We start from the raw sequence: 27,404 nt of genomic DNA, 5'->3' as shown, positions 1-27,404 counted from the left end.
CACCAGCCTCAATTCTGTGGCGGGAAAGGACCCAGTAACAGGGGACTGCAAACTTGTTGCTGATCTACTTTTCTATAGCTCCAGTGATGGCTGCCTCTGCGAGGACAACCCAAAGCAGAGTGCAAGCCTCGGTAGTCCCTAGCGAGTTACATCGGGGCCTAGAGGCGGAACGCCCCGGGTCATGGTGAGTCTCTGGAACCGCGACCCTCAGAGCGGGCAGGCCGGCGCAAGGAAGAGCCCTGCGGGGAGGTGATCCGGGATCCTCGGAAGCTTTGGGAAAGTTAAGCTGGGATTTTCCCATCCAGGAGACAGGATGTAGGTGATCGTGGCTCGCACGTAGATATCGGGAAAAACGCAATTCCCCGCTTCGGCGCTGTTCAGTGCAAGCTCCTGGGCGGCAGCAGCAGGAGGAGCTGATTAGCCGAGCTGCCATCTACAGACGCCTCTTCGAAGCGAGTCCTATAAAACTGGGAAGGAGCGGTTCAAAGGAGGCAGTCGCTTGCCGAGCCGCCCGAGGGAGGAGAAGCAACTCCCTGCGCTCGAGTGGAAGGGAAAAGGCGACCTCGCGGTAAGACAATTGCTCGGCCCTCCAGGGCAAGAAGCGTGCTGGCTGAGCCAAAGGGCCGGGGCGGCGAAGTGGGGCGAAGCTGCGCCAATCGTCTCGGTGGAGGGGTGCAGAGCTTCAAGGCTTTGGGCGGGCGGGCGAGCGAGCGAGCGAACAAAAGCCTCCAGGAGGCCAGCTTTCCTGGCCCCTTTTTTTGTATCAGTGGAGGAGAGGTCCACTTTCGGCGGATCCACTTTTGTGGTCTTTTGTAAGTTTTGGACGCTGCCCATTTCAAAGTCCAGTCTTGGTCACCTCTGTCGGGAGAAAGAAGTCCCGTTTCCGGAAAGAGACCCCCCCACCCCACCCTTGAGCCCTTTTCCTTTCTTTTTCTCTTTCTTTGACAGTAGAAGCCGCGCCTTTGCTTATCCCGGGGCGAATACCATGACTTGCTCAAATATGGCCAGACTTGTCTGCATCGTTCTTTTCAAGACATCTTATTAATGTATTTACTATTCCATTTTTTGCAATACTCTTCATTTAGCTCAACAAACAACTTATGGGCACATTTATTGCTTTTCAAGTTCGTTCTTTCTTCTTTCAGGATCTTAAATCACCTATTTCTTACTCTGACCGATCGCAGTTCTGCAGCCTGATCCCATGTAAATTACAGCACTTGCGTTAATGCAGACGTTATTATGCAATGTAATGCAGACATGCATTTGGAGTTACGATTTCAGCGGGGTGCACTATTAAATGAATGATTCTATAACTCCTTTTAAAATAGGATTTACTTAAATAGCATTGCATTTGGTCAGGCTTCCCAACTTCATTGCTAAGCCCACATATTGAGGAATCCTGCACATTAAATACACTGAAACTTTTAACCAAGCTTTTTTGACCAAGCTTTCTTGAAATGTCACTGAACTTGTGTAAATAAAGGGAATCTGATGGAGAGGGAAGCCATAGCAAATACCTTTTGATTCTCTGTGCAAGGTTGGCTGCTTCTAGACACTTTCTTAATAGCAGTTATGTCAGTGATCAATAGTTTAGTGAAATTGTAGGAAATCAGCCCCAGCAACCCAGGCAGTACTGCCAAGAAAAGTATGGTACTACTGAAGATGGTGGAGTTGATGTCAAACCAAACAAGCATTTAAATCAGATCACAGATATTTGACAAGTGAGGAGCCGTCTATGCCTTTCAATACTGCTTAAGAAGACCCCCAATATCTATCTATCAAAAAAGAAGATCCAGGTTTGCACTGTCATCTGTTGGGACAGGCACTCCTTGCTGACAAAGCATTCAATCACATCAGGAGTAGAAAGCAATAAACAGTTCCCCATACAACCTGGAGCAGTAATGAGAATTGTAAAGTTATTGTTAGTTGTTAAAAGCAGAATAATGACAGTTTTTAAAGGCAATAGAGGAGCTCATTAAAGGGTTTATGGTATGTTGAAACTATTTGGGGATATTCCCCAAAATATTTTACTCTACAAAATTACAGGGTTAGTTATGGGAATGTTGGGTTTCTTTAATAGTATGGATGCAGTTGCTGAGTTTGTAGAACAAATGATTCGTGTAAGAAGAAAGTTATCCAGAGCAATGTTCCTCTCTGCTGAACTTGCTATCAGCAGATCATCTGAGTTACTGATCTCTGGAACAGCCTTTTTTCTGTGGAAAAAAGAAAGGGAATTCATTCATATACTGCATACTGCAAATGATTTTGTTAGCCTTCTGAGCTACAATTAATAAGTTATATAAAAATGAAGTGCATGTATGAAAAAATGTCACATGATTTTCATAATAGTTTTTCTTCTACAAGCCAATATATAGTTTTAAACCAATAGGATATTCATTATAGTTAATGACATCTTATAAAGAATGGAGGAGCACTAGTATTTTAAAACATCTAATGCCATTTATTAATAGCCAGCAGCACTGTCTATAAATATTTTATAATATTATCTTCATTGTATCATTTGAGACTCAGCTCTCTTGTTATTCCTATTTTCATTTGCAGAACCAAAATCTGGATGCAGTTAGTTTGATTGCTTTAAGAGCCAAAAGTGTTTAAGAAACTTAACTTCAGAGGTTCATAGTTAATACTTTGGCTTTGTGCATGCTTGTTTATTTAGAAGATACTGAGCAGTTCTCTAGCTTGCTGTTTAGCTAAGTTGTTTGTGTTTGTTTGCAACATGATAGAATTTACAAAGAGACTTAATATGATGCAGGATATGCTGGACTATATTTTGTATTTCTTTTGTGAGACTTTTTTCGAAGATGATTCATTAGTGCAACCCCTTGGTACAGAAGCAAATGATGCTATTATTACTTTTGATTTCTCCACAATTATCATACAATAAATCCAGTGCTGCTTCTCTGCTAAAATATGATTGCTTTTAATTCAAAGGTACAAAAAGAGCAGATAAACCAGGATATTTCAAAAATATTACCTTACTTTAAAAAAATTATTTTGTGATAGTGAATTGAACAAATCCACTCTGTTTATCATATGCTCTGATGTTTCAAATATTAAAAATATTATTGAAATCTAATCAAAATTAAATGGCAGTTAAAATTCATTTATGGCATGGATTGAACAAAGTGTGCTCAATTCTGCATATTTAAAACCAGTGATTCTTAATGTTTACTTTGACAGAACTCATATCATTTACATCACCTCTTGATCAATACTATTGTTCTACTTTTCTTTTTATATCTTTCTCCTTCCACCAGTTAAGAACTTGGAGCAATTTAAAAGTTTCTGTATTCCTATAACAACAAAAGCTATCCCAATTACATTTTGAGTTACGAGCTATCCCAATACCATTTTGAAACAGATTCTTTATGTGCCAAGTACTGGATCAACAAATTGCATCAACAAATACTTTGTGAGGCATTTGTCAAGCATGTCCCATATGAAATATTTGTGTGTGCAGTCAATTGAACTAGATATATCTCTGCATTTAGTAAAGAAGGCAAAAAGAATGGTATGTATATTCCTTTCTGAAATGCAGCATTTTGCATAACATTGAAAATGATTATCCATAATGTTTAGAATGGTTTGAAGTTGTCAGGATAAAGTTCTGTAATCTAAAAAGAATATTCTAGAAGTATTTTAAATTTGTTAGCCAGATATTATCAGATCAGGCCATCCCTACCCTTTATTTAATAACATGTTAAGATCAACAAGGTGAGTTATTTAACTACTGTATACAATTTGGTGAGGGCAATAACCTCTAGGCTCAGCAGTATAATGGTTGCCAGAATAGTACTTCTAGGAATAACGATAGCTCAGAAACCCCCATTTTCACTCAGAAAAGAGCTATCTAAAATCAAAGTCAAAATACAGAAGGAAGACAATAGCAACATAATATGCAAAATCAATTGCAACAATTGTAAGCAATTCTATGTGGGACAAACAGGAAGGCAGTTGAAAACAAGGGTTCATGAACATCAACTAGTAGTTAAATGGCATGACCAAAAATCCCTGATCTCAAACCATATTGATAATAAAGACACCAGTTTGATTGGGAAGGAACAAAAAACATTGGCCATGCTAACACCTGCTACACACATGAATTTATTGAAGCCTGGTATTCTACCAAAGGAGCAATTAACAAGCCTATTGATCTAGATCAACATACGATATAAGAAACCAGACCATTGGAACAACCAATCAACAAGAGAACCAGTCAGCTCAGAATTTAAATATAGCTCTAAACAAACAACCAATCAAATTACCAACTGGCACACTGGCACACAAAGACATTTGTAAACTAAGGAGAATAAGACAAGAAAATCCTGCTGATTACCTAGTCTGGTAATGAAACGTTCAGAAATTAAATTAAAACAAGCTTGAAGAGCAACCACTGCCAAAATCGGTAGTATAATCTATCTCTATAGAAAAAGAACAGGGAAAGAAGCAGATAACATGGGAAATAACATGAGCCAGCAAGGACTGATGTATGAAGAGGAGAAGGGAATCAAGGAAGATGGAAAAAACAGGTGTGTAACTTTCTTTAAGGAATGCGGTGGCTTATGGCTAAGATGCTGAGTTTGTCGATCAGAAGATCAGCAGTTCAATGGTTCGAATCCCTATGTAATGTGCCATGTAATGGAGTGAGCTCTCGTTACTTGTCTCAACTTCTGCCAACCTAACAGTTCAAATCACGTAAAAAATACAAGTAGAAGAATAGGGACCACTTTGGTGGAAAGGTAACAGCGCTCCGTGAGCCTTCAGCATTTAGTCATGCCAGCCACATGACCACAGATACATTTTTGGACAGCGCTAGCTCTTTGGCTTAGAAACGGAGATGAGCACCACCCCTAGAGCTGGAAATGTCTAGCATGTATGTGTGTGGGAACCTTTACCCTTACCTAACTTTATTTAGAGATCCTGACAGGATAATTCAGCAACCTGACCTTTCAGCTTTTCAGCTCTTTTGTTTCTTCTGCCATTTTCTCCCAACTTTCTTTCTAAAAAGGAACTTGGAGACCGAAAAGAAAACAGATTAGGCCTCACTGCCCAGCCAAATACCTGCCTCTGATTACTTGAATAATCCCTACACTAGAATTCTACTTCAGTAATGACTGTTCCTGATCATACATGTTGAAAGCTAATCCTCTTGATATTCAGAATATCATTTTTCTGGCTGGACATGTGAACCTCCCAATCCCCCAGGAGTTACAATTTCATTGCATTCTGTTTAGCTGTAACACTGAACTAGGCTTTTTTTTTCTTCTTTTTTTTTTGCTGTTTTTGAGATGAGCACAATCCAGTTTATTCCCATCTTTCAAAGGTTTCTCTTCTGTTCCAGTGATGAGAAGAGAAGCACATAGTTTACTAAAACATGGAAATTCATTTAATTATTGATTTCACTGAGTGTTGCTCGTGGTGGCACCATTGATCAGCCTGAGGTCTTTTCTGAACACATTTGTTAATATTCATTCTGCAGTTCTCTTACATTAGGAGGAATGGGATGCTTTTAAAGAACACTTCAAGTGTAATGATCTGTTAATTCTACATTAAACCAAGTTAATTGTCAATGTGCTTGACTAAATTGGATGATTTCTTTTCAGTTACTATTTCAATTGTGATGACAACCTAGTACTACTAGCAGCAATAAATCAGTTTGTGCAAATCAAAGGAAAAATGATAAATCAAACAAATATGCATTCAGATTCCATTTTAAATATGTTTAAATTTGATTTAAAATAAATAGAATATCAAAGGGAAAAAAGAAAACTTACAAATACTAAAAGCAAAGAACATGAGGAAATCAAACTTTGGGATGTAACTTTTAAGATAGCCAAAAATATTAACATCTATGTAGAATGTTTTTAGACTAGTGTAATAAAAGTAACTGACTCCCCACCCCCATGCCTTTCATTTCCCCAGATGTTAAAGCTGTATACAAGCAAGTAGAATAATAGAATTGGAGGGGTCAATTTAGGTCAACTAAACCCACAGGAATTCATGTTTTTTCCTAACATTCAACTGGAATGTGTTGAAATCTATTCTTCTTGGTGTCCTGCCCTTTGGGATATTAGACAACAGGTCTTGGTCATTCATTTCTTGTGTTTATAATATGCCTGTAATCTTTTACAGATTATGACATGTCTATAATCTTTATTGTAATCTTTTCAAGACTAAATATGCTCAACTCCTTCGATCTTTCTTTGTTGGACTTAATTCCTAATCACTTGATAATCTTTAATTGGTCTACCTTTTTTAAACAATTGCTATCGTAAAGCTAGATATCTCCTATCACTACATGTATGTTTTATTTATTTCTTAAACGAACAACCTACATTCATCTTCATTAAATTTCATTTTGGTGTTCTCAACCTATTGCTCTACCCTATCAAGATAGTTTTGTATTTTATGTCTTTTTTCTAGAATATGGACTGCCTATGGAATATACTGTTATGTGTAAGTTTGATAAGCATTCTCCTAATTCATTAATAAAACTATTTGTTAAGTAGAGGCTCCAGAGTAAGGTACCTTGATCAATGCCTTCTTTTAGTGGGATGAGGAACTATTGATGAGCATTCATTGGATATGATTTTTGAGCCAGCAATATATTTATTCAGTTTTTATGCCATTCAATGCATAGATAATTGACTTGTTGGCAGGAATGCCATGGAATCCTTTATGAAATGTGTATTATGTCAGCAGCATTCCTATAATCTATCAAATAAGTTTCTTGCTTTTTAGTAAACAGATAAATTTAGTCTGATGAGACTTTTCTTGAGAAATCCATTCCAACCTCTAATAATTACAGCATTAAGTTAGATCATTTTCTATTTGAACAGAAAAATAACACTCTAGACATTGTCTTTTTCAAGTTTTCCTTTAAAAAAGCATAGTTTCTCCTGGAACCTTCAGATGCATACCATTATTAATTGTTGTTTTTTTTACTAGAGAAAGAGATAGATCACTCAAAATAGAACTGCAGGGACAGCAGCACCAGGGACAGCTAAGGAAATTTTAACCCAGTAAATACTTAGATGGGAGACCATTAGGGAACCTAATACTATAATTAAACTTATCATGAGTTCCCCAGAAAAAGAAGAGAGTAAAAATAAGTATTCTTTTTTTCAGTCTTTTTTCTACTGTTAATAAGATTACAAATTTGCGAAGGTGGGATTGGTGGGGGAGAAATTGTTTCTTTTGGTTATAGCTGTTCTCAGGGGGAAAGGTATATATATATATATATATATATATATATATATATATATATATATATATATATATATATATATATATATATATATATATATATATATATATATATATATATATATATGCATGCTATATTTATGCTGATAAATAAATAAAGGGAGACTAGTATAGATCTATTTCAAGCTATTTAGCTCTCATCAGCTAGCCATACCCAAGTTGGGAATCGAACCTGTGCTCTGTTGCCTCCCAGGCAGGGAGTTAACCATTTGAGCTACAGAGAACGACTCCTTATCAGCCAGCCAGGGTGGGAGGTATATACTTAAAGTCACAACCCCTGGTATGCCCAAGTATGGGAGGAAGGTCACACTTCCACTCTCTGTCATTAGGCTCGTCACAAGAGACCATCCGGACAGAAACCCAATATTTTTTACTGTTGCCTTTTTGTTACATTTGCTATATTTATGCTGATAAATAAATAAAGGGAGACTAGTATAGATCTATTTCAAGCTATTTAGCTCTCATCAGCTAGCCATACCCAAGTTGGGAATCGAACCTGTGCTCTGTTGCCTCCCAGGCAGGGAGTTAACCATTTGAGCTACAGAGAACGACTCCTTATCAGCCAGCCAGGGTGGGAGGTATATACTTAAAGTCACAACCCCTGGTATGCCCAAGTATGGGAGGAAGGTCACACTTCCACTCTCTGTCATTAGGCTCGTCACAAGAGACCATCCAGACAGAAACCCAATATTTTTTACTGTTGCCTTTTTGTTACATTTGCTATATTTATGCTGATAAATAAATAAAGGGAGACTAGTATAGATCTATTTCATGCTATTTAGCTCTCATCAGCTAGCCATACCCAAGTTGGGAATCGAACCTGTGCTCTGTTGCCTCCCAGGCAGGGAGTTAACCATTTGAGCTACAGAGAACGACTCCTTATCAGCCAGCCAGGGTGGGAGGTATATACTTAAAGTCACAACCCCTGGTATGCCCAAGTATGGGAGGAAGGTCACACTTCCACTCTCTGTCATTAGGCTCGTCACAAGAGACCATCCAGACAGAAACCCAATATTTTTTACTGTTGCCTTTTTGTTACATTTGCTATATTTATGCTGATAAATAAATAAAGGGAGACTAGTATAGATCTATTTCAAGCTATTTAGCTCTCATCAGCTAGCCATACCCAAGTTGGGAATCGAACCTGTGCTCTGTTGCCTCCCAGGCAGGGAGTTATATATATATATTATATATATATATATATATTAGATTTTTACAACCCCTGGTAAGCCCCAATTATGGGAGGAAGCTAACTGCTTCCATCATCTGTCCTTCGGCTCGTCACAAGAGTCCATCATGACAGAAACCCAATATTTTTACTGTTGCCTTTGTTATATTTGTGTCTTTTTATTTGTGCTGATAAATAAATAAAGGGAGACTAGTATAGATCTATTTCAAGCTATTTAGCTCTCATCAGCTAGCCATACCCTTACTGGGATTTGAACCTGGGCTATATGGCATACTAGGCACACTAGGCAGAGATCTTAGCCATTAGGCCACAGGCTCTTATCCGTTTATCAGCGAAGCCAGGGTGAAAGGTATCTATTAGATTTTTACAACCCCTGGTAAGCCCCAATTATGGGAGGAAGCTAACTGCTTCCATCATCTGTCCTTCGGCTCGTCACAAGAGTCCATCATGACAGAAACCCAATATTTTTACTGTTGCCTTTGTTATATTTGTGTCTTTTTATTTGTGCTGATAAATAAATAAACGGAGACTAGTATAGATCTATTTCAAGCTATTTAGCTCTCATCAGCTAGCCATACCCTTACTGGGATGTACCTAGTATGCCATATAGCCCAGGTTCAAATCCCAGTAAGGGTATGGCTAGCTGATGAGAGCTAAATAGCTTGAAATAGATCTATACTAGTCTCCCTTTATTTATTTATCAGCACAAATAAAAAGACATATATATATATATATATATATATATAATTTTTACAACCCCTGGTAAGCCCCAATTATGGGAGGAAGCTAACTGCTTCCATCATCTGTCATTCGGCTCGTCACAAGAGTCCATCACAACAGAAACCCAATATTTTTACTGTTGCCTTTGTTATATTTGTGTTTTTTTATTTGTGCTGAAGTCTCCCTTTATTTATTTATCAGCACAAATAAAAAAACATATATATATATATATATAACAATTATTCATGTTGAATATGCACTATGGCTTCTGTCCAGGGTCCTGAGCCTGATGTATAACCAAAAAAAGGCTAGAGGGCAGAAAACCAAGTGAATGGCCAAATTCATATGAAAGCAAGCAACCCTTTCTCCAAATTTAAGGGCAAAAGACCCATGAGGGACAAGACTGGATCCTTCTCCTCACAGGTCACTTATTTTCTTATTGGTCCTCGGTATCCTCAGTTTTCTCCTGAGTACACTTACATCTAAGAATTTGAATTTCAGGAAATAAGCGAACAGTCCAATAGCTACAGCTGTGCAAATGTACAGTTTCTACTAGATTGTGGCAGGGTTTGATCCAAACACAGCTTCCTCCTATTTCTATTCTCCTATTTTTTGCTCTTTGGATAGCACTAATAATACCAAAAAGCACATTTGAAGCCACCACATTCTCCATGATATCGACGGGAGACTTCAGGATAGGTTATTCTAGCCTGCTATCTTGTTGACTGAATTGAAATTCTGAAGACACGCCTCCTTGCCAATGGTCCTCAGTCTTTCAATTCAGTCTCAGCTCGCAGGACTGTTTTTCTTGAGCTCTCAGCTCAAGTTTGAAAGATTGTTGGATAATTAGTTTTAAAAACATCAAAAATTAATTTAACTTGAAAGAGGATTGAAGTGCCTTGTTGAGCGTTGTAGGCGCATTGAGGGCTTAATTAGCCAATATTTACACCGTTTGCCACCTTAGGCTATTGAGAGCCAATAATTACCTCAGCAAATAAGGAAGATCGTGCTGATAATTATATGGTGCAAGGTTAAAGCGACAGCTGCTTTGGGAGCACTGAGTGATTGCGTGGCAGTCATAGGCTGCAGGAACGCGAAAGCGATAGCACTAGATTTAAAGTGACAAGTATGACTGAGGTATCGGGGTCAGCTAACCAATTCATCTGTTTGTAGCGGTGGTGATGGAAAATCTGAGGCTTCAGTTACTCTCCGGGACAAGGAGGTTGCCTTGTTTTGCCAATGAATTGTCCTGAGTGCAAATCGGCAGTTAACGGTCATATTGAATTCTTTCTACTGTGGCGGCCATTTTCTTTGATCCATGCAGTCGAAGTTGACGCACGATCGATCTCCTCAGAGATTTAAATAGAAGTGGCCATTTTGTTGCCATAATGACTATTGCAAAGCTCTGTGGGCCACTTCATTACCTTTGGCTGCTATTACAGCGCTTTGAAGACTGAATTAGCGCAATTTAAAATATGGGGTTTGGGCCATTTTGCCTACCCCTTGATATCTAAGCACCTCTGACTGCTATTATAGCACCATGGGCTACTTCATTGCCTCCGGCTGCTATTGCAGATCATGAAAGAAGCTGCGATCTGAAATACGAGAATTTGGCCATTCTGCCTACCCCGTGGGCTGATCATCTGCTCAAAGGAATTCAGGTCAATTTGGCCTCCCTTTTTTTGGCAAAAGTTATTCTGATATCTATCTACCCAACTGAAATTCCATCAGTTTATACATACATACATACATACATACATACATACATACATACATACATACATATTACTATTGTTGGGAGTAGTTTATCATACTGATATGGCAGAAAACAATGATAATTCGAGACGAGATCAAATGGGTTCTTCTCCACTGACATCAGAGGGCTAGATCAAAGGTCGCAACAAGCCTCGCTCAGCTAGTTTGGCTGCAGCAGCAAAAATTAATGCTAAGGCCAGAGCTAAAAATAAGGTTTCTAGAGCTGAGGAGAAGGCAGCAAATCAAAGATAAATATTATAAAGCAATAGCTAAGACTAGTACACAACATACTAAGTCTTAAGACATTAGACATCGTTTCATTATCACTACCTGATCTCTGTGTTTTATGCGAACAGGGTGGTCCTGCGGACCCTGCCTTTTTGGCAAAGGTCTTTGTTTCACCAAGTGCAGGAGTTAATACTACCAGACTTCTGTTCAAAACCTCAACATTCTTTAGAAAGGCAATGGCATACTTTAGATGTAAGAAGGGGACTCCACATTTATATATATAGGACCAAGGAATTCAGAAAGACCAAGGCTCTGTTCGTATCCTTTCTGCCGTCAACTCTGGGCCACAAGGTGACATCTTCTACAGTGGGGCGTTGGTTAAGGGCTTGTATAGCCAAAGCATATGAAAGCCAGTCTATTACTGCACCCAAAGGGATCACGGCTCATTCTACGAGAAGTGCGGCTACTATAGCAGCGACATGGACATTGCCAGTATCGTTCATTCGTCATTATAGACTAGATGCCTTTTCATCTGCAGAAGCGGCTTTTGGTAGGCATGCACTTCAAAAGGTGGTAGAGGAAGACGCCAATTTGGGCCAAGACAGATCCTGCCCATAGGACTGCCAAAAACCTTGGTATATCCCATCCTGGACTGTCCCATCAATACCATGGAGAGAGTTGTTGGTCTTACCATGAACAACCTTTCTCATGACGATCAACGGGAGCTTAGAAATTTTGTCAACTAATTTTTGTTTAGAATATGTTATAAAAGTTTAAGGCTATTGGATGACTTTCTAATAATTAATGAAATGCCATTAGGTGGTTGTGTTTTTAACTATGGATTATTCTAGGCAAAAGGACACTAAAACAATTTCAGTCAAATAAGAACTATGATATATTGAAAGTAAGACTCATTAACATTTGACATTTGATATGAATGTAAGTAATGACTGGAAGAGATGCACGAAAGCTAATTGTAACCAAATGACACACTTTCTACAAGATGTAAGATGATTAATTTTTTTTTGTGTTGTTTGTTTAATAAAAAAAATTGTGCCAACCTAGTTGAAGGTCATGTCCTTCTAAAGTTAATAATCATATGTGTCAAGTTAATCCATTCTTTCACCCATGTGAATATGAGGCCTGGTGATACAGTTCCCAATTTGGTAACTCAAAGCCCCCTCTTTTTGGCATACTGCAACATTTTCAGGTCTATTCTTGCTTTTTTTCCCTAAACAAATGTATCTTCACATTATTTTATTTAATGCTTCAAAGTATTTTTCCCATTTTAATGGAATTGTTTGGAATAGATATAATAGTCTTGGTAAAATATTCATTTTTATAGTAGCTATTCTACCTGTTAATGACAGTTGCAAATTTTTCCATTTCTCCAAATCTAATTTGCCTCATCAATTTCATATAATTATCTTCTTTAATTGTTACACATTTTGTTGTTAATTGTATTCCAAGGGATTTCACTTTTTTGACTGTATTTTCTTTCCATCAACACTCTTTTCTGTGTATCTGTAAGATGTTTAACTAAAATCTTCGTCTTATCTTTGCTTATTTTTAGTCCAGCAACTTCCCTATATTCTTCTATTTTTCTAATTAGCTTTGGTCCAGTTTCTAAGGGGTCTTCTAATATGAAGACCAGATCATCTGCAAATGCCTGTAGCTTATATTTTTCTTTTTTTATTTCCATTCCTTTTATTTCTTCATCTTGCCAAATGTTTCTGGCTAACACTTCCAAAGTCAGTATAAATAGCAACGGGGACAGTGGATATCCCTGTCCAGTACCTTTCTTGATATCAAAGTTCTCTGTTATGTCTCCATTTACCTTGGCTGATTGTTTATGGTATATTGCTTTACTCATATTAATAAATCTCTCCCCAAAGTCCATATATTCTAGTTGTAATAACATAAATTGCCAATTAACGTCAAATTCTTTCTGTGCCTCTAAAAGCATCAATGCCATTTGTTTTCCAGGGTGTATTCATAATACTCCAATGTATTTAAAATCATTCTCATGTTGTTTTTAATCTGTCTCTTTGGTAGAAATCCATTTTGGTCTAGATGTATAAATTCATTCAAGTACTTTTTAAATATCTCTGCTATTATTAAAACATATATTTTATAGTCCATATTCAATAAAGATATTGACCTATAATTCTTTATCTGTGTTAAATCTGAATCATCTTTTGGTATAACAGTAATATTTGCTTCCATTCATGAGTTTGGTATTTTTGCTTCTAGAATTATAGACTTCCAACATCACTGGGATTAATATCTCTATAGAATAAACAAACATATTTATGTCCAATAAATACAATGTGCAATTTAATCCTAGTTCACAGAACGATTCTATCAGCAATCAACTCAGCAGTCCAAAGCTTTATAGAAGAGTTGTTTTGATAGACTCCTTGGTAGAAGAACAAAAACTGGCTGGATGTGTCTCCTTTAGTTAAGAAAAGGTACTGCCACTAAGGAAGACTTGGGTTGGCAGTCTTTTTACTAAGTAACTTAGTAGGACAATTCCCTGATAAGAAGGAGCTTCTTCCTGATTACATAAGACCTTTAACAATGAAAGCCATCACTTTACATTTAGCTTAAGTCTTTCTTCATTGCCAAAGTATTGCTTTAAATATTGATATGGCAAAAACACTAATTAAGCCCTTGTCATTTGGATTAATGGCACTTTCTCAACTTGTTGGAAGGCTGATCAGCACTCAAGAGCATCACGATGCTCCAGCTTGAACTAAGACAAGGATAATTATTTCCATGTCTTTTTAGCAGGATGTCAGAGAGTAGGATAGAATTTCACAAGGATTCAATTAACCTGAAGATAAGGTTGATTCTGTAACTCTATGAATAGGAAGCAAAAGAAAATGGCTAGCGTTGTTTGAAGTTTATTCCTCCTAACTAACCACTTCCAATTAACTATCCATCAGTTTTTCCTCTTCAAAATCCCAGTTCCTCCTTGGCTTTTGAGCAGGGGACTTGAGTCACAGATCCATTTATATTCAGAACATAGAGTCATCAACTAACTGCAGAAAAAAGTGACCTCTAGTTGCTTCTTGCAACCTGAATCACAATGCTACTTCTCATTGGAAGACAACAGTGTCTTTATAGAATTATAGGATATTTAAAAACATCATTAGATCTTCAGGTTTATCAATATATAATACTGATTTGCATTCACATAATTATAACACTTTGATACTGACAGTATAAAATGGGATGTTGAAGCTAGTGAAAGTAATTTTCTTTGTTTTCTAGATTTTTGCTAGAAATATAGTTAATAATCAAGGCTGAATTTCCATTATGACAGACCAATATTTATGTAGGAATTAAGAAATTATTAATTTGGGGGCTAGAAATATGTGTTTACTCAGGGCTTGCCATATTGTAGATGCAAACATCTGGGCATTGTGTTTGAACTCATTGACCATATGTATCTAAAGAGAAAAAATAATTGCTAGTATTCCAGTGAATACAATGAACTGTTTTCTATATGCCAAGGAAGCAATTTGGGGCTCTTCAGATGATTTGGAATTCATGCTTGCAAGGATTGTTGAGAGTGGATAAATGGTAAGGGACAATGTGCTATAAATATCTGGAAGGTACTAAATTGCCTGGTTTTGGTCTGTAGGATTGTCAAACCTAAGCTATCTGTAACAGGAATCATTTGTATTTTAAAGATGTAAGGTGATGTCTGTTCTTTTGAAGAACAGTGAAAATCCCAGGCTGCAGTGCAAACAGGGAAATAAAAAGTGGCATATAGTCAAGAAAATTGCCTGCCATGCAGCTTAATTTCAGGAATTCTTTACTTTTTATTAGGGGTGGGGATCTGAAACTTGGGCTGAAAATACAAGTAGTCCTTGACTTACAATAGTTCATTTAGTGACCATTCAAAGTTACAACTGCACTGAAAAAAGTGACATGACCAGTTTTCATACGACTTTTGTAGCATCTCTATGATTATGTGATTAAATCCAGATGCTTGGCAACTGACTCATACTTACGGCCGCTGCTGTGTCCCAAGATCATGTGATCACCTTTTGCAACCTTTTGTCAAGCAAAATCAATGGGGAAGCTAGATTCACTTAATAGCCATGTTACTAATTTATCAACTACGGTGATTCACTTAACAACTGTGGCAAGAAAGCTCATAAAATGGGGCAAAACTCACTTAACAAATGTCTCATTTAATAACATAAATTTTGGGCTCAATTGTGGTTGTAAGTCGACGACTACCTATATCTGGACGCCCACCAGACAGCAGGAAATCATTTTCTGCTTTGCCACCACCTAGTGGATATTTGGATTTCTGCAGCTCAAATATCATCCCAGAAATCCCTGTCCAGTGGGCAACTGCAATGCATACCAGATATTTTCTTGTGTCCATCACACTTTTCCTGATTCTTTCTCAAATAAACGTTAAACTTTCCTGATGTAATCACCAATTTGTTTCAACAACTGACAGTAAAAAACCTCAGCAAATACTATACACATCTTGAAATTTGCTGATTGACAGATGGAAGTTTAAATGGAGAAAATGAGAAAGAATATCACCTAAAGATGGAAAGTAATTTTAGCTTGTGGTATAAAGCAGGAAGCTCTTGTCTGGCATTGTACCACAGTCCAATTGCATGTCTATTTCCACAACTTTTGAAATGTTGTCATCTTCTGCATAGGAGGCCACAATAAGAGCTCTGCCTGTAGGAACAGCTTGTTGAAGACTCTTGAGCTTTGCTCATGGATCTTCTTAAGATAATAGTACAACCTGTTGCAGATATACAAAGAAAGTTTCATCATTAAATCAGAAAATATTTACTTTTCCTGCAGATCGGCGGGAGGGGCTACAGCTGGGTTTAGTCACAGCCGGATTGGTCCAGAGACTGAGGGAATTTTCTTAAAGTCACCATCCTTCCCTACTGGCGCCCAGTTTCCTCTCAGTCTCTGGTCCAAGCACTGGTTCTGGCTCCTTGAGGTACTGATAGTTATTTAATTTGGTTAATTGGGTAATCTAATATTCTTAAATTCTCGGACTGCTGGCCATCAATTCTGCCTAGTCAGTCTCATAAGGAGGCAGGGCTGCCTGGTCCCTGCCTCTGGGCCTGGGGGGCTCTGCCCAATCCCTGGATGTGCAGGGGTGATGGGCTTCCATTGCAGCCGATTTTCCCAGAGGCTTCCAGGCAATTTATTCGGCAATAGCTCTTCAGCTCCACTTGCAGAGCACCGCCACTTGAATAGCCTCGCCACGATTTCAAAAGCCTCGCCACGGCTTTTAACAGCCTTGCCGCAGCTGGGAGAAATTCACTGCACCACCCAAACCTCCCTGTGGTTTTAACACAACCACGGCTTCAAAGACTTGCCGTGTTCCCTGAGGCTCAGAGAAGTTCCGCAGCGGCTTAAAAGGGCAGCAGCAGTGAAGGGAACAGCGCGAACAGCCTCGGCTTGCTGAGAGGCCATTGCCTCAGAGCCGATTCACTAGGCAGCCTTCTCCTTCGGTTCACCATGAGGCACGGTGGCCATTTTGGAACGACCTTGTGGTGGTGGCAAAACTCTGCAGCTGAAGCCTGCATCGCGGCCACAAATGGAGGCTGGCAGGACACTATACAAGCCACATCACAGCCAGATATTGAGGCCAGGAGACTCCGATTGATTCTCCATGAAGCTCCAGGCACGTGAGTGAGGCATGGCCTCCACAAATACCGGGTCAGCGCAGGCCCCTGAGGGGAGCATTGATGAAGTGAGAGAGGAAGGCCAGGGCATTCTGCGAACCAGGGCAGCGGCTTCCAGGCCATCTGCGGATCAGCGCCCTTCTAGATCTGCAGTGAGGGATGAACTTCAAAGACAAAAGTCCTTGAAGAAGCGAATGGCCAGAGCTGAGTCTGACATTAGACACCACAGGTCTCCCTCTTCTTCCTGGGGTCAAGGTCTGCCTAGGGTCCCTTCTCCATCTGTGGTCAGCGAAGCCTCAGTACTGGGGGAAGGGACTCATCCAGACTCCGGTTTCTCAGACAATGAGGACACTATTCCTCTAGACTCCCCGTCCTTTCCAGACCTCTTTGCCCCACCAGCCTTCAAGCCCCTCTTACATAAGGCCAAGAAGACTACTCAGATTGGTACAGGGGCTCCACCAGTGTCTCAACACAGGGACCCCAATCTAGCTATGTTTATCAATCCCAATACAGATAAGGAGGAGGTCCCAGCCCCTCCTCTTATCCTGAAGGTGGTTCAAAAGGTGGTTCCTCCTTGCCCAACACTGGAAGAAATGACCGCCTCAATATTTCCAAGCCTCTAAGTGGCAGTGCTACTTCTTTTCATCTACTTTCACTTCCCTCTGTATATTCCAGAAAAGAAAGAAAACATTTTAAAGAAGAAAATACTATAGGGCATTGAAAAAAGAAAGTAAATCTTTAAAAAGAAAGCAAAATAAAATCAATCCAGTTTAAAAAAAATAAAAAGTGTTTGTAGAAATTCCAGCAGTAAAAGGATTAAAGAAAAATGACACACTAAGTTTAACTTAGGTTATCTCGCCACTTGACCTCTTCTGTCTTCAATTTTAACTTTACTTTTAATCTTTTGGGATGTTCTCTCATCTAATAATAAAAATTATCTCACCAATTAGACACACTTTCCCTCTAGCTTGCCTTCCGTTTCTGGAGCTGTCCCAACTTTGACCAGCTTCAATGGCTGCTTCTCTCTTGCCAGAAAAAGGGCTTCTCCTGAATCAACCAGGGACTTTACGATGTCCCTGGGATCAACAGAATGTGCCCTTCTCTATCACCATCTCTACGGGACTGTTTAGGTCCAAAAGGACCGTCCAGCAACAGAGATATCGATGGCGATCTTGTGCTTCAAGATCACACGTCATACTGTTGCAACATCAGATCCGCCTCCGGGCAATAATCTGAGATCTGACTCTAGCTGAAGGAATGTGTGAATGCGCTCCCCCCCCCTTTCCTCACCATGGCAACTTATAACAACATGCCAATGCTTTAAGCAATACCCATTGCTTCAATTTCTGCAGCATCTCTATTTTACTCTTTAGTAAATAGCAGAACCTAAATCTGCTGTAGTCATGACCAGTGCATACTTTGCTCCTCCCAAACTGGCTTGCCTTGGCCCCACCAAATCTGCATGTACCAGCTCTAGAGCTCTTGTTGTCTGCCTTGTACTCTTCTTGCTTATTAGAAATGCCTTGGACTTCGATGATTTACATTCTACACAGTCCAAGTATGCCTTACCTCCCTTTAAGTTTATACTTTCTGCAAACTGTTGTATCCTTTGCAAAACTCTGAAGCTGGCATGCCCAAGCTTTCTATGCAAGATGTGAGATGTAAAACCCCAAAATCCTCACAATGCAGAAAACAAGTCTGGTTTACAATTCAAAAGTTTATTTTGAAAGCATTTGCAAAGACGGCCTCCAAATCTCTTCTCAAGTTGGATTGAGAACAAGGAGAGTAAGAAACAATACTCAAGCTGCATATTTTCTACTTTCTTCACAATGCATGCCATGTCTAGGAAGCCCTCCCCCTCTTCTAAGTCATTATTTTAAGTCATTTTACACTACAAAGGGTCAGCATGACCTTTCCTGCAGAACCCCAATTATTTTATCTTTGTTTCCTTGTAGTTTTCGCCCTAGGCGAAATCAGATGCTCCTATCTCACCAAATGGGGGCCTTGTCTCAGACTTATGGGTTTTTTTTAGGGGAGTTTTAGCAAGTCATCACGTACTGTTTTACTGAGTACATTTTATGGTTAATTTGAAACAGTAAGAACATCATGGCTTATCAGTACATTAAACCCTTTTATATAAGAGTAACTTACCATTTATTTCCTTCAAAGAGATGAACACATGAATTTGTTGTGGCACATTTTCAAATGTTTGTGCACATTGAATATTTTGTCCCTGCAACACAGAAAGATCTTTTATGTCCTGTGCACATACATTCCCATTTCTCTTTATGAGACACCTTCCATTTGCAAATGTGGTCTCAAATTTTTGCTTGTCTTAACTAGAGACACTCAGCAAATTATGCTCTATTACAGGTACACATATCATTAAACTTCGTTTCCAGATATGGAATTTGCACACTGCCTCTTCCAATGATCTATCTAGTTGGATGAAGCCCCGCTTTAGATTCTTGTCAATAAAAGTTTGCAGTTCCTCCAGCTCTTGCGGGATCATTGAGTATATGTTTGGCTTAGAGAGTTACACCCCAGGGAGGATTTCTATGCTGTAGTCTGTGGGACAATGGGGTGAGAACACATCTGAGCCCCTCTCGCTGAATTCTTCCCTGAGATCCCAATATTCTTTGGGATTTTTTCCTCACCGTCTAGGCACTCGCTCGCTACAGCTCTGAACTCTCTGTCGGCCTTGGCTCTGGGTGGGGTTTTTCCTCCCCCTTTTCCAAGCTGGGTGGAACAGATTCGTAAAAGCCCCTTCCTCCAATTCACATTGCGGGTTCCATTTTCAGAGCCAGGGTAATCCAAGCAAGTCCAGCCTTTTCCCCCATTCACTTTTTTTCCTGTGGTTGCTATTCTCTGCCTGTTTAGGTTTTTTTAAAAAAAAAAACCTTTTAATTAAATTATTTAGGAGGAAACCCCCCACCCTACCCCTGCATCTGCATGTCTGCTGTCTCTGCTCTCACCTAACTAATTCAAAACAAAATAAAACAGAAGACTCGTATTTCTATTGTTTGAATCAGTGGTGGGTTTCAATTTTTTCCCCTACCTGTTCAGTGGGAGTAGCTTGGTGGGTGTGGCTTGATAGGGGTCATGTGACCAAGTGGGTGTGGCCAATTTGACATCACTCACACCATCACATAAAACCACGTGCACAACACACAGAAAAGTATTCTAGCGTATTCTGCCAAGTATTCTAGCGTTCAATCTGGCTGCTACTTGCCTCCTTCTCATGTTTGCTCTGTGTGTATGAGCCCAAGAAGGTGGATAGAAGCAGGCATGTTGAATACTGTGGCAAAGAGAAGCCAAAGTTTTTTGCCTCCTTCCGCAGCAAAGCTGTTCGGAAGGCAGCTCCTGCGGCTGCCTGTCCCTTTATGGTCCCCCCTCCCCCCTGCGTCGAAGTACCTTAAAGTCTGAGACTGGCAGCTTCCTTCCAAACAGCTCCTCTGTGATGCTGTTCCTCCAGTGCAGAAAGCTGTTGTCCTGGCTGCGGCTGGCTGTGAGCTACACCAACAGGCAATGAGGTGCACATGTATTACCAGCGTGAACAGGGCGGCAACAGTGGTGATGATCAGGGGACAAGTTGTCCTGTTCTCCTCTTCTCATGAAGGCGGGCGGCAAGTGGGCGGCAGCTCCAGGGCAAGGCCGAAGCAGGGGAATGGTGTGTTCCGCAACCTGGCTGAGGCAGGCGGCAGCTCTGGGTCTCAGGGAATGGTCCATCCCTGGGTCCCCAGCCCCAACCCAAGGCGAAGGGCGAGCGGGCAGGATACTTACTGTGTTTCCCTGAAAATATGACATGTCCTGAAAATAAGGCCATGCCACATTTTTTTTGGTGGGCAAAAATATAAGCCCTTCTCTGAAAATAAGCCCCCTGGACAACCCCCACCCCCGTCGAGGCAGAGCACTTCTTACCAACCTAATGATATACCGAAGGTGCCAAGCTGCGGGAATTGTGGGGGGCAAAGGGGCTTGTGTTGCTTGGCACCTTCGGGATACTGCTCAATTGGTGAGTGGCGCTGTGCCCAGCTGGAGAGGACAGCTGCTCTTTTGCGAGCGGGCTGCTGAAGAGCTGGGCACAGGCTCAGGCGAACGGCTGTGTTGCGCTGTCGCAGCAGCGCAACACAGCAGCCATGAAGTGACCACGCTTATGAGCAGCCACCTGGCAAACCTCTTTTCCAGACGGGCACAGCGCCATTCACTGACCTAGAGGTATCACGAAGCCACATGAGCTCCTGTTCGCCACTCCCATGGCTTGGTGCCTTTGAAATGCCAAAAGAGACACAACAAAAAAGAAGTTTATGATTATCTTGCTCAAGATTCAAAAATGAAAAGTCCAAGCAAGGAAGTCCAAAGGCTGGGAATTAGGAAAAAAAAACCTTTCCAGAAGACAATTGTAAATTACTGTATTGTTTTCCAATAAAACAAGAGTATATAATTACCATATAATTACTAAGATTTCAGTTTGACTTAGGGTTTGGTTGCACTATTTTGTTCTGAAATTCCCCTTCCCTGCATAATCTCCATTTTTACTCCAGTAAAATAGAAAAAGCTGCTAGCTCCATAAATCAGTGGTGATTGCCCTGTCCTGTTTAAAAGAGTGCTGCTTGTCCTAGGAATGAGAATGTCTTTTAATCTTACTTTTCCTGATAAGAATAGGATTATTAGTGTTGTTTGTTTTTCATACAGCTTACAGTTTTGGGTCTTCCTTATTCCATATCTGCAGTTTGTTGAAATTAAAATTATTTACACAATGGTATGTATAAAATTCTGCCTAGCCAAAACTTGCAATACTTTTCATAAGTTATTTGATATAAAGGCAACTGCAAATAATGTCTATTCAACTAAATTGCTCATGTTGTCTTTTTTGCTCTTTTTTTCAGACTCATTTCATCAAAAATCATCTGCAATGAATACTATTGACATGCCTCCAATATTCAATCTTCTGGAAGTGGAGAATCTCAATGAAACCAATGTAACCTGCAACAATGGAGAGTGTATCACTGTGGACTCCCTATTGTGCCCAAATGTGATTAACAAAAGTGCTCTGCTCTATACCCTCTCCTTTTTGTATATCTTTATTTTTATGATTGGCTTAGTGGCCAATTTTGTGGTGGTCTGGATGAATTTTCAAACAAAAATTACTGGCTATGAAACTCACTTATACATCTTCAACCTTGCTGTTGCTGACCTTTGTGTGATAATCACTCTTCCCATCTGGGTAGTCTCCTTTGTTCAACACAGCCAGTGGAACATGGGGGAAATCTCATGCAAAATAGCTCACCTTGTGTTCTCTATCAATCTATATGGCAGCATCTTCTTCCTGACATGTATGAGTGTGGATCGGTACGTCTCAGTTGCTTACTTCCAACCTGCCAGCAGCGTTAAAAAGAAGAGACTCCGTTGTTGCATTTGCATCTTGGTATGGCTCTTTGCCTTCTTTGCGGCCCTTCCTGATACCTATTACCTGACGACGGTTTCCTCCAACAATGAAACTTATTGTCGTCCTGTCTATCCAGAGGAGACTGCAAAGGAGTGGCTAGCTGGCATAGAGCTAACCTCGGTTATTTTAGGTTTTGTCATTCCTTTTCCTCTCATTGCTCTTTCCAATTGTCTTTTAGCCACAACTGTATTGGCCTCTAATGATCAAGAGAGGAATAGTAATGTGAAAATTATTTTTTCCTATGTCCTTGTATTTCTTGTCTGTTGGCTGCCATACCACATAGTTGTCTTACTTGACTTCTTGTTGGCCTTCCATTTTATACCCTTCAGTTGCCAAATGGAGAACTTCCTTTATGCAGCTCTTCACGTTACTCAGTGCCTCTCTCTGGTTCATTGTTGCATCAATCCCATCCTCTATAGCTTTATCAATCAAAACTACAAGTATGAACTCATGAAGGCATTTATCTTTAAATACTCAGCTAAAACTGGCCTTACAAAGCTGATTGATACTTCCAAGATTTCAGAAACAGAGTACTCTGCTTTGGAGCAAAATGCTAAATGATCATTGCTTTGCAAAAGACATTACTGGGGAAGCAGATTACTCCATATATATATATATATATATATGATATTTCGCAGTTATACTGGAAGATAAATATATTTAACAATGTATGGTTAAGATTGAAAGTATAAAATACTGTAGTGTTAATATTAGATCTTCATTCAGTTTTCTATTGTAAGAGTAGATTGCATAACAAATGAAAATTATATGTATTTTAAGTTGGTCTTTAAATTTTGTGACAACATGATTGTAATATATTTTTTAAATATTAATTATTGCATGTTAATATGTTTCATGACCTTTGTCTAGTTGCTTCTTTCAGTGCCTTATCCTCCTATTTGTAAGTTATTTTTCAAATGCTATCTTGTAAAATAAGATGTAAACGAAACAGTATGCTATTTGTGTGGGGGGCAGATGGACCTGATATTTAATTTTAAATTCTTTTTTGAGTCAATAACAGGTATTTCTGGTGACTCCACTATAGTTTTATAGACAGCACTACAGAAGGGGTTGCATTAGTTCTCTTCTTAAATTCCTTTTCAGATTATATCAGATTATAACCTGATATTCCCTGGAAGTCTTCCAGCAGCAATCAGAACATTTTCCTACTCAGCCAAAATAGTATAGAGTTCTGAATTATAGATTCAGAGGCAAATCCCCCCAAAAGTATGGTTTGCAGGGGTCCCCAACCACTAATTCCTCAGCCCAATGCTGCACTGCAACCCATTGGGAACTGGGCCATGAAAGTGGTGGGCATACATGTACAAAGCTGCATTTGTGAAAGTGGTACATTGTTTGCACAAAACCATTCCCTTACACCAGTGCACTGAGCCAGAAAGGTTGGGGACTGCTGGTTTACAGTATCCTGCTTGTGACGCACCTGCATCAACTAGTTTATGAATGGATTCAAAATATTGATGAACAGGGTTCCTCCAGTTTTTACCAGCAATTTTATTTCCATAATCACGTAGAACTTATTGTGCATGAGTGTGAGTGGGCACACATTTGTATGCTTCTGAATATAATTGGTCTCTGTAGTCCATTTGTGTTCTTTTTCTGATCCTAAAACTATTTAATAAACAGACAACATGTTAAGAAATTTTATCTACTCAAGATACTTTTTTGTTGTCATTATGTTGTAAGCTACTCTGGAATAACCTGGGTTTGGAAGATGATATGTATGTTTTTAAAAGATTTTTTACATAAATGTTTAAAACCAAATAATATTGAATTACACATAGCCTTACAGCAAAATATGAGAGTGGTGACTGAAGAGTGCCTTGATATCAGAATCCATATTTCACTGGGGAATTTAGAATTTTTGGAAGCCTTTACTCTTTTTGGACAATTCAGGAGTGTCACATTTATTTACATTAAAAACTATTTGGAAAAGTAGCAGCAATTGTCACAGAAAATGTGAACTTGTCTCTAGGTATGATCTCTTCTTGTATATTTTGTGTGCTTCTGGAATAGGCAGTTTTGAGGACAATAAACAGAGCTGACCATATCTTGCTTCTGAATCATCCATGAACTGGTTCTTTTAAGCCTCATCCCCTGGGTCGACCCTTCAGTTTGCACAAGCTCTCCCCTTTCAACCATATGCTACCGTTGAAAACTGACCAGTGGCCCAAGCCATGGATTCTACTAGCTGGGGCTGGGGCTGCTTTTCCTGTAGTTTCGGCGGTTACAACAGGGTTTAGTCACAGCCTGATTGGTCCAGAGACTGAGGGATTTTTCTTAAGTATCCTCCTTTCCCTCTAGACTTCCAGTTTCCCTCAGTCTTTGGTCCAAGCACTAGCTGTGGCTCCAGCGAGATACAATTAAAATGTGGTTATTTAATTTGATTAATTGGATATCCTAAATTTGATTAAAATGGACTGCGGCCAGAAGGGACTGTCTCCAGTCTCACGGGGGAAAGGGGGGGCTTTGCCTCCTACCTTGCAGCCAGTCAGAGAGCTGCCTGATTCCTCAGAGAGCGGGGGTGGCAGTTTCTCTAATAGTCTCAGCAGCTCAAATGCAGCCTCTAGCGATTTAAAGCTCAAAAGCTCCGCCGCTATTCAGTTCCCTCATTGGGCCCCACTCTCACACCTGTGGATCGCCCCCTAGGGGCTTCAGTCCTTCTTCCCCCTCAATCTCTCCTGCAAGGCCTTGCAGGAGGGTTGCCTCTCCTTCACCCCCCATATCACCTAGAGATTATAGGAAAGGGGTAGAGGACCCAGGAGAAGGGGGATCTCAGGATTACCTCCCGGCAGCCCAACTTGCCCCATGGGGGCAACCATCACGGGGCCCTTCCGAGGAAGATTTGGAGGATTTGGACTGGCTGCCTGATTGTATTAGGAGACTCATCTCTGCCGCTATATCTAGGAGTATTTCCTCGGGCCTATCCCAGAGGGACAATTCCTCCCAAGGGGCGCCCAGGCCACCCGCAGTCTCCAGGCGCAGGTCCCCTTCCTCTTCCAGGGGACAGGATAATTCTAGACCGCCTTCCCCTTCAGTAGTCAGCGAAGGTTTCATCTTGGAGGAGGTGACAGACCCAGACTTGGGGTTTTCGGAGGATGAGGATTCAGTTCCTCCAGAAGCACCAGCATTTCTGGACCTCTTTCCTCCTCCCTGCCTTCAAACCTATGTTACATAAGGCCAAAAAGACTACTCAGATTGGCACTGGGGCTCCCCCAGTCTCCCAGCCCAGGGATTCCAACTTGGCCATGTTTATAAATCCCAACACGGATAAGGAGGAGGACCCAGCCCCTCCCCTCTTCCTAGAGGTGGCTAGTTCTTGGTTCGTGACCAGCCCCCACCCCTTGTGGGCTTTTATGTGTTAATCGAGGCACGGATGCTGGAGAGGAAGGGAAGCCGGCTGCTTTCACATAATATGTTTATCTCAGAGGCTGAATTAATCATGTGGGTCAGAAAGACATGGAACTTTCAGCAAGTTTCAGCCAATCACTCACAATGAACAAATGTCAAGTACTGAGTAGCGTACCTCCAAGTGATTCCTCCTAGTTATGACTGTGGAAGAGGAAAGTCCTGCTGAGGTTTCCTTTCATGGGACTTGTTTTGCTCCACAGCAGGAAAAAGTCATTTACTTCATTGGCAGGGCTATCATAACAGAAATCAGACACAGGAAGCCCTGTACTCTTGCCATGATTGCAGTGCATTCTGAAAGATTACAGCTTTCTGTTTCTTGATCTGCCACTAAATATACACTACATAAATAGATGGAGTATATCTTACTCTTTTTGCTGCAACTGATAAGAAAAGGTTATTCATTTGGTATTTTATAATGTTCTATTTGGTTAAGTGAAGTTTTTTGAGAAAACAAAATAACAGAGTTGGGAGGGACCTTGGACATCTTCTAGTCCAACCCCTTGTTTAGGTAGGAAATCCTACACCACTTCAGACAAATGGTTATCCAATATCTTCTTAAAAACTTCCAGTGTTGAAGCATTCACAACTTGAGGCAAGTTGTTCCACTGATTAATTGCTCTAATTGTCAGGAAATTTCTCCCTAGTTCTCCACTGTTAGTGGAGATAGCATCCAGGAATGGGTTAACCTCGTCTATTATCCAGTTGGACTGAGTCTGCAAATGTTAATGTCCTGCCTCCTCTGGTAGCTCCTCCCAGCTTTTAGACTCTGTCTACCTTAGGACTGGACGTGTTCTTTTGTCTCTCTTGTTCAAATTTGGCTAGAATGGAAAACAAAACAACATCAAATGTATTCCTTTTTGAGGCTGGCTCCCTTCTTCAGATCTCAGGTTGAGCAGCCTCTTTTACAGTGACCAGGGCCTCCCCTGGATTGTGCAAACCACACGGCAGGGATTTTTTGGCACTGGGACAGCAGCAGGGGTGTTTACCTTTGCAGTCCCTACTTGCAGGAGTCCACAGTGGATCATGGGGGTAAGTGGATCATAGAGAGGCTGGAAATCCTCCCCATGGCTTGTCCAGAACCATTTTAAATGGTGGCCATTTTGGGGGCGATTGAATTAACGGGCACAATTTTGTTGTGGCACAAAGAGGAATGGCCGCCATTTTGCAAGCCCTAATTGCCGGAGCTTCCCCAGTTTAGGGGAAGAAGAGCCCTAACCAAATTGCCTCACTGCCCAGTGGTGCAGCCACTATCCTCCACTGCACACGCCCAGGTGAGCCTCCTGTTTGATCTCACAGGCTGGTCGACCTGAAATTCTCCATCTAGACAGACATGGGTGATGTGAGCTCTGAAGAGTCTCACATGAACCCTGTCTGACAAACTGTCTCTGAGATCCGTTTTTGGATCAGAACCCCCCTGTGGGGAGAGTGAAGAAGGGCAGTGTCTCATCAGACCCAGAACGAGTGCAACAGGTCCCTTGTAGGTCAGAGATTTGCCCTCTGAATCAGAGCCAGGGCAGCAGCATGGCAACTTGGTTGCACAAGAGCTAGCTCCAGGCCAAAGCAGCTGAACAGGAGAGTGCAGACGCAAGATGAAAGCCTGGTAAGATCTATTAACCCACAGTTATAAATGAGAATTTGGAAAAGGCAAAGAATCTTGTGAGCA

The 27,404-nt window shown here is 40.4% G+C and overlaps 1 protein-coding gene across 1 annotated transcript; it reads left to right on the top strand.

Moving 5' to 3' along the window:
* The first annotated feature begins 243 nt into the window (after window positions 1-243).
* On the top strand, window positions 244-23,978 carry ACKR3 (atypical chemokine receptor 3). Its single transcript, XM_032212629.1, has 2 exons — window positions 244-568; window positions 21,753-23,978. Exon 2 carries the CDS (start codon window positions 21,779-21,781, stop codon window positions 22,871-22,873), a length of 1,095 nt encoding a protein of 364 aa, XP_032068520.1. The 5' UTR covers window positions 244-568; window positions 21,753-21,778; the 3' UTR covers window positions 22,874-23,978.
* The last annotated feature ends 3,426 nt before the right edge of the window (window positions 23,979-27,404 follow it).

The sequence above is a fragment of the Thamnophis elegans genome, chromosome 3, assembly GCF_009769535.1.
Source record: "Thamnophis elegans isolate rThaEle1 chromosome 3, rThaEle1.pri, whole genome shotgun sequence".
Classification (NCBI taxonomy): domain Eukaryota; kingdom Metazoa; phylum Chordata; class Lepidosauria; order Squamata; family Colubridae; genus Thamnophis; species Thamnophis elegans.
The sequence above is the reverse complement of the archived record's forward strand: the minus strand, read 5'-3'. Positions and strand labels throughout refer to the sequence as shown.

Excerpts from the sequence above, each read along its gene's own strand:
- ACKR3 (XM_032212629.1), top strand. The coding sequence starts at position 21,779 with ATGAATACTATTGACATGCCTCCAATATTCAATCTTCTGGAAGTGGAG.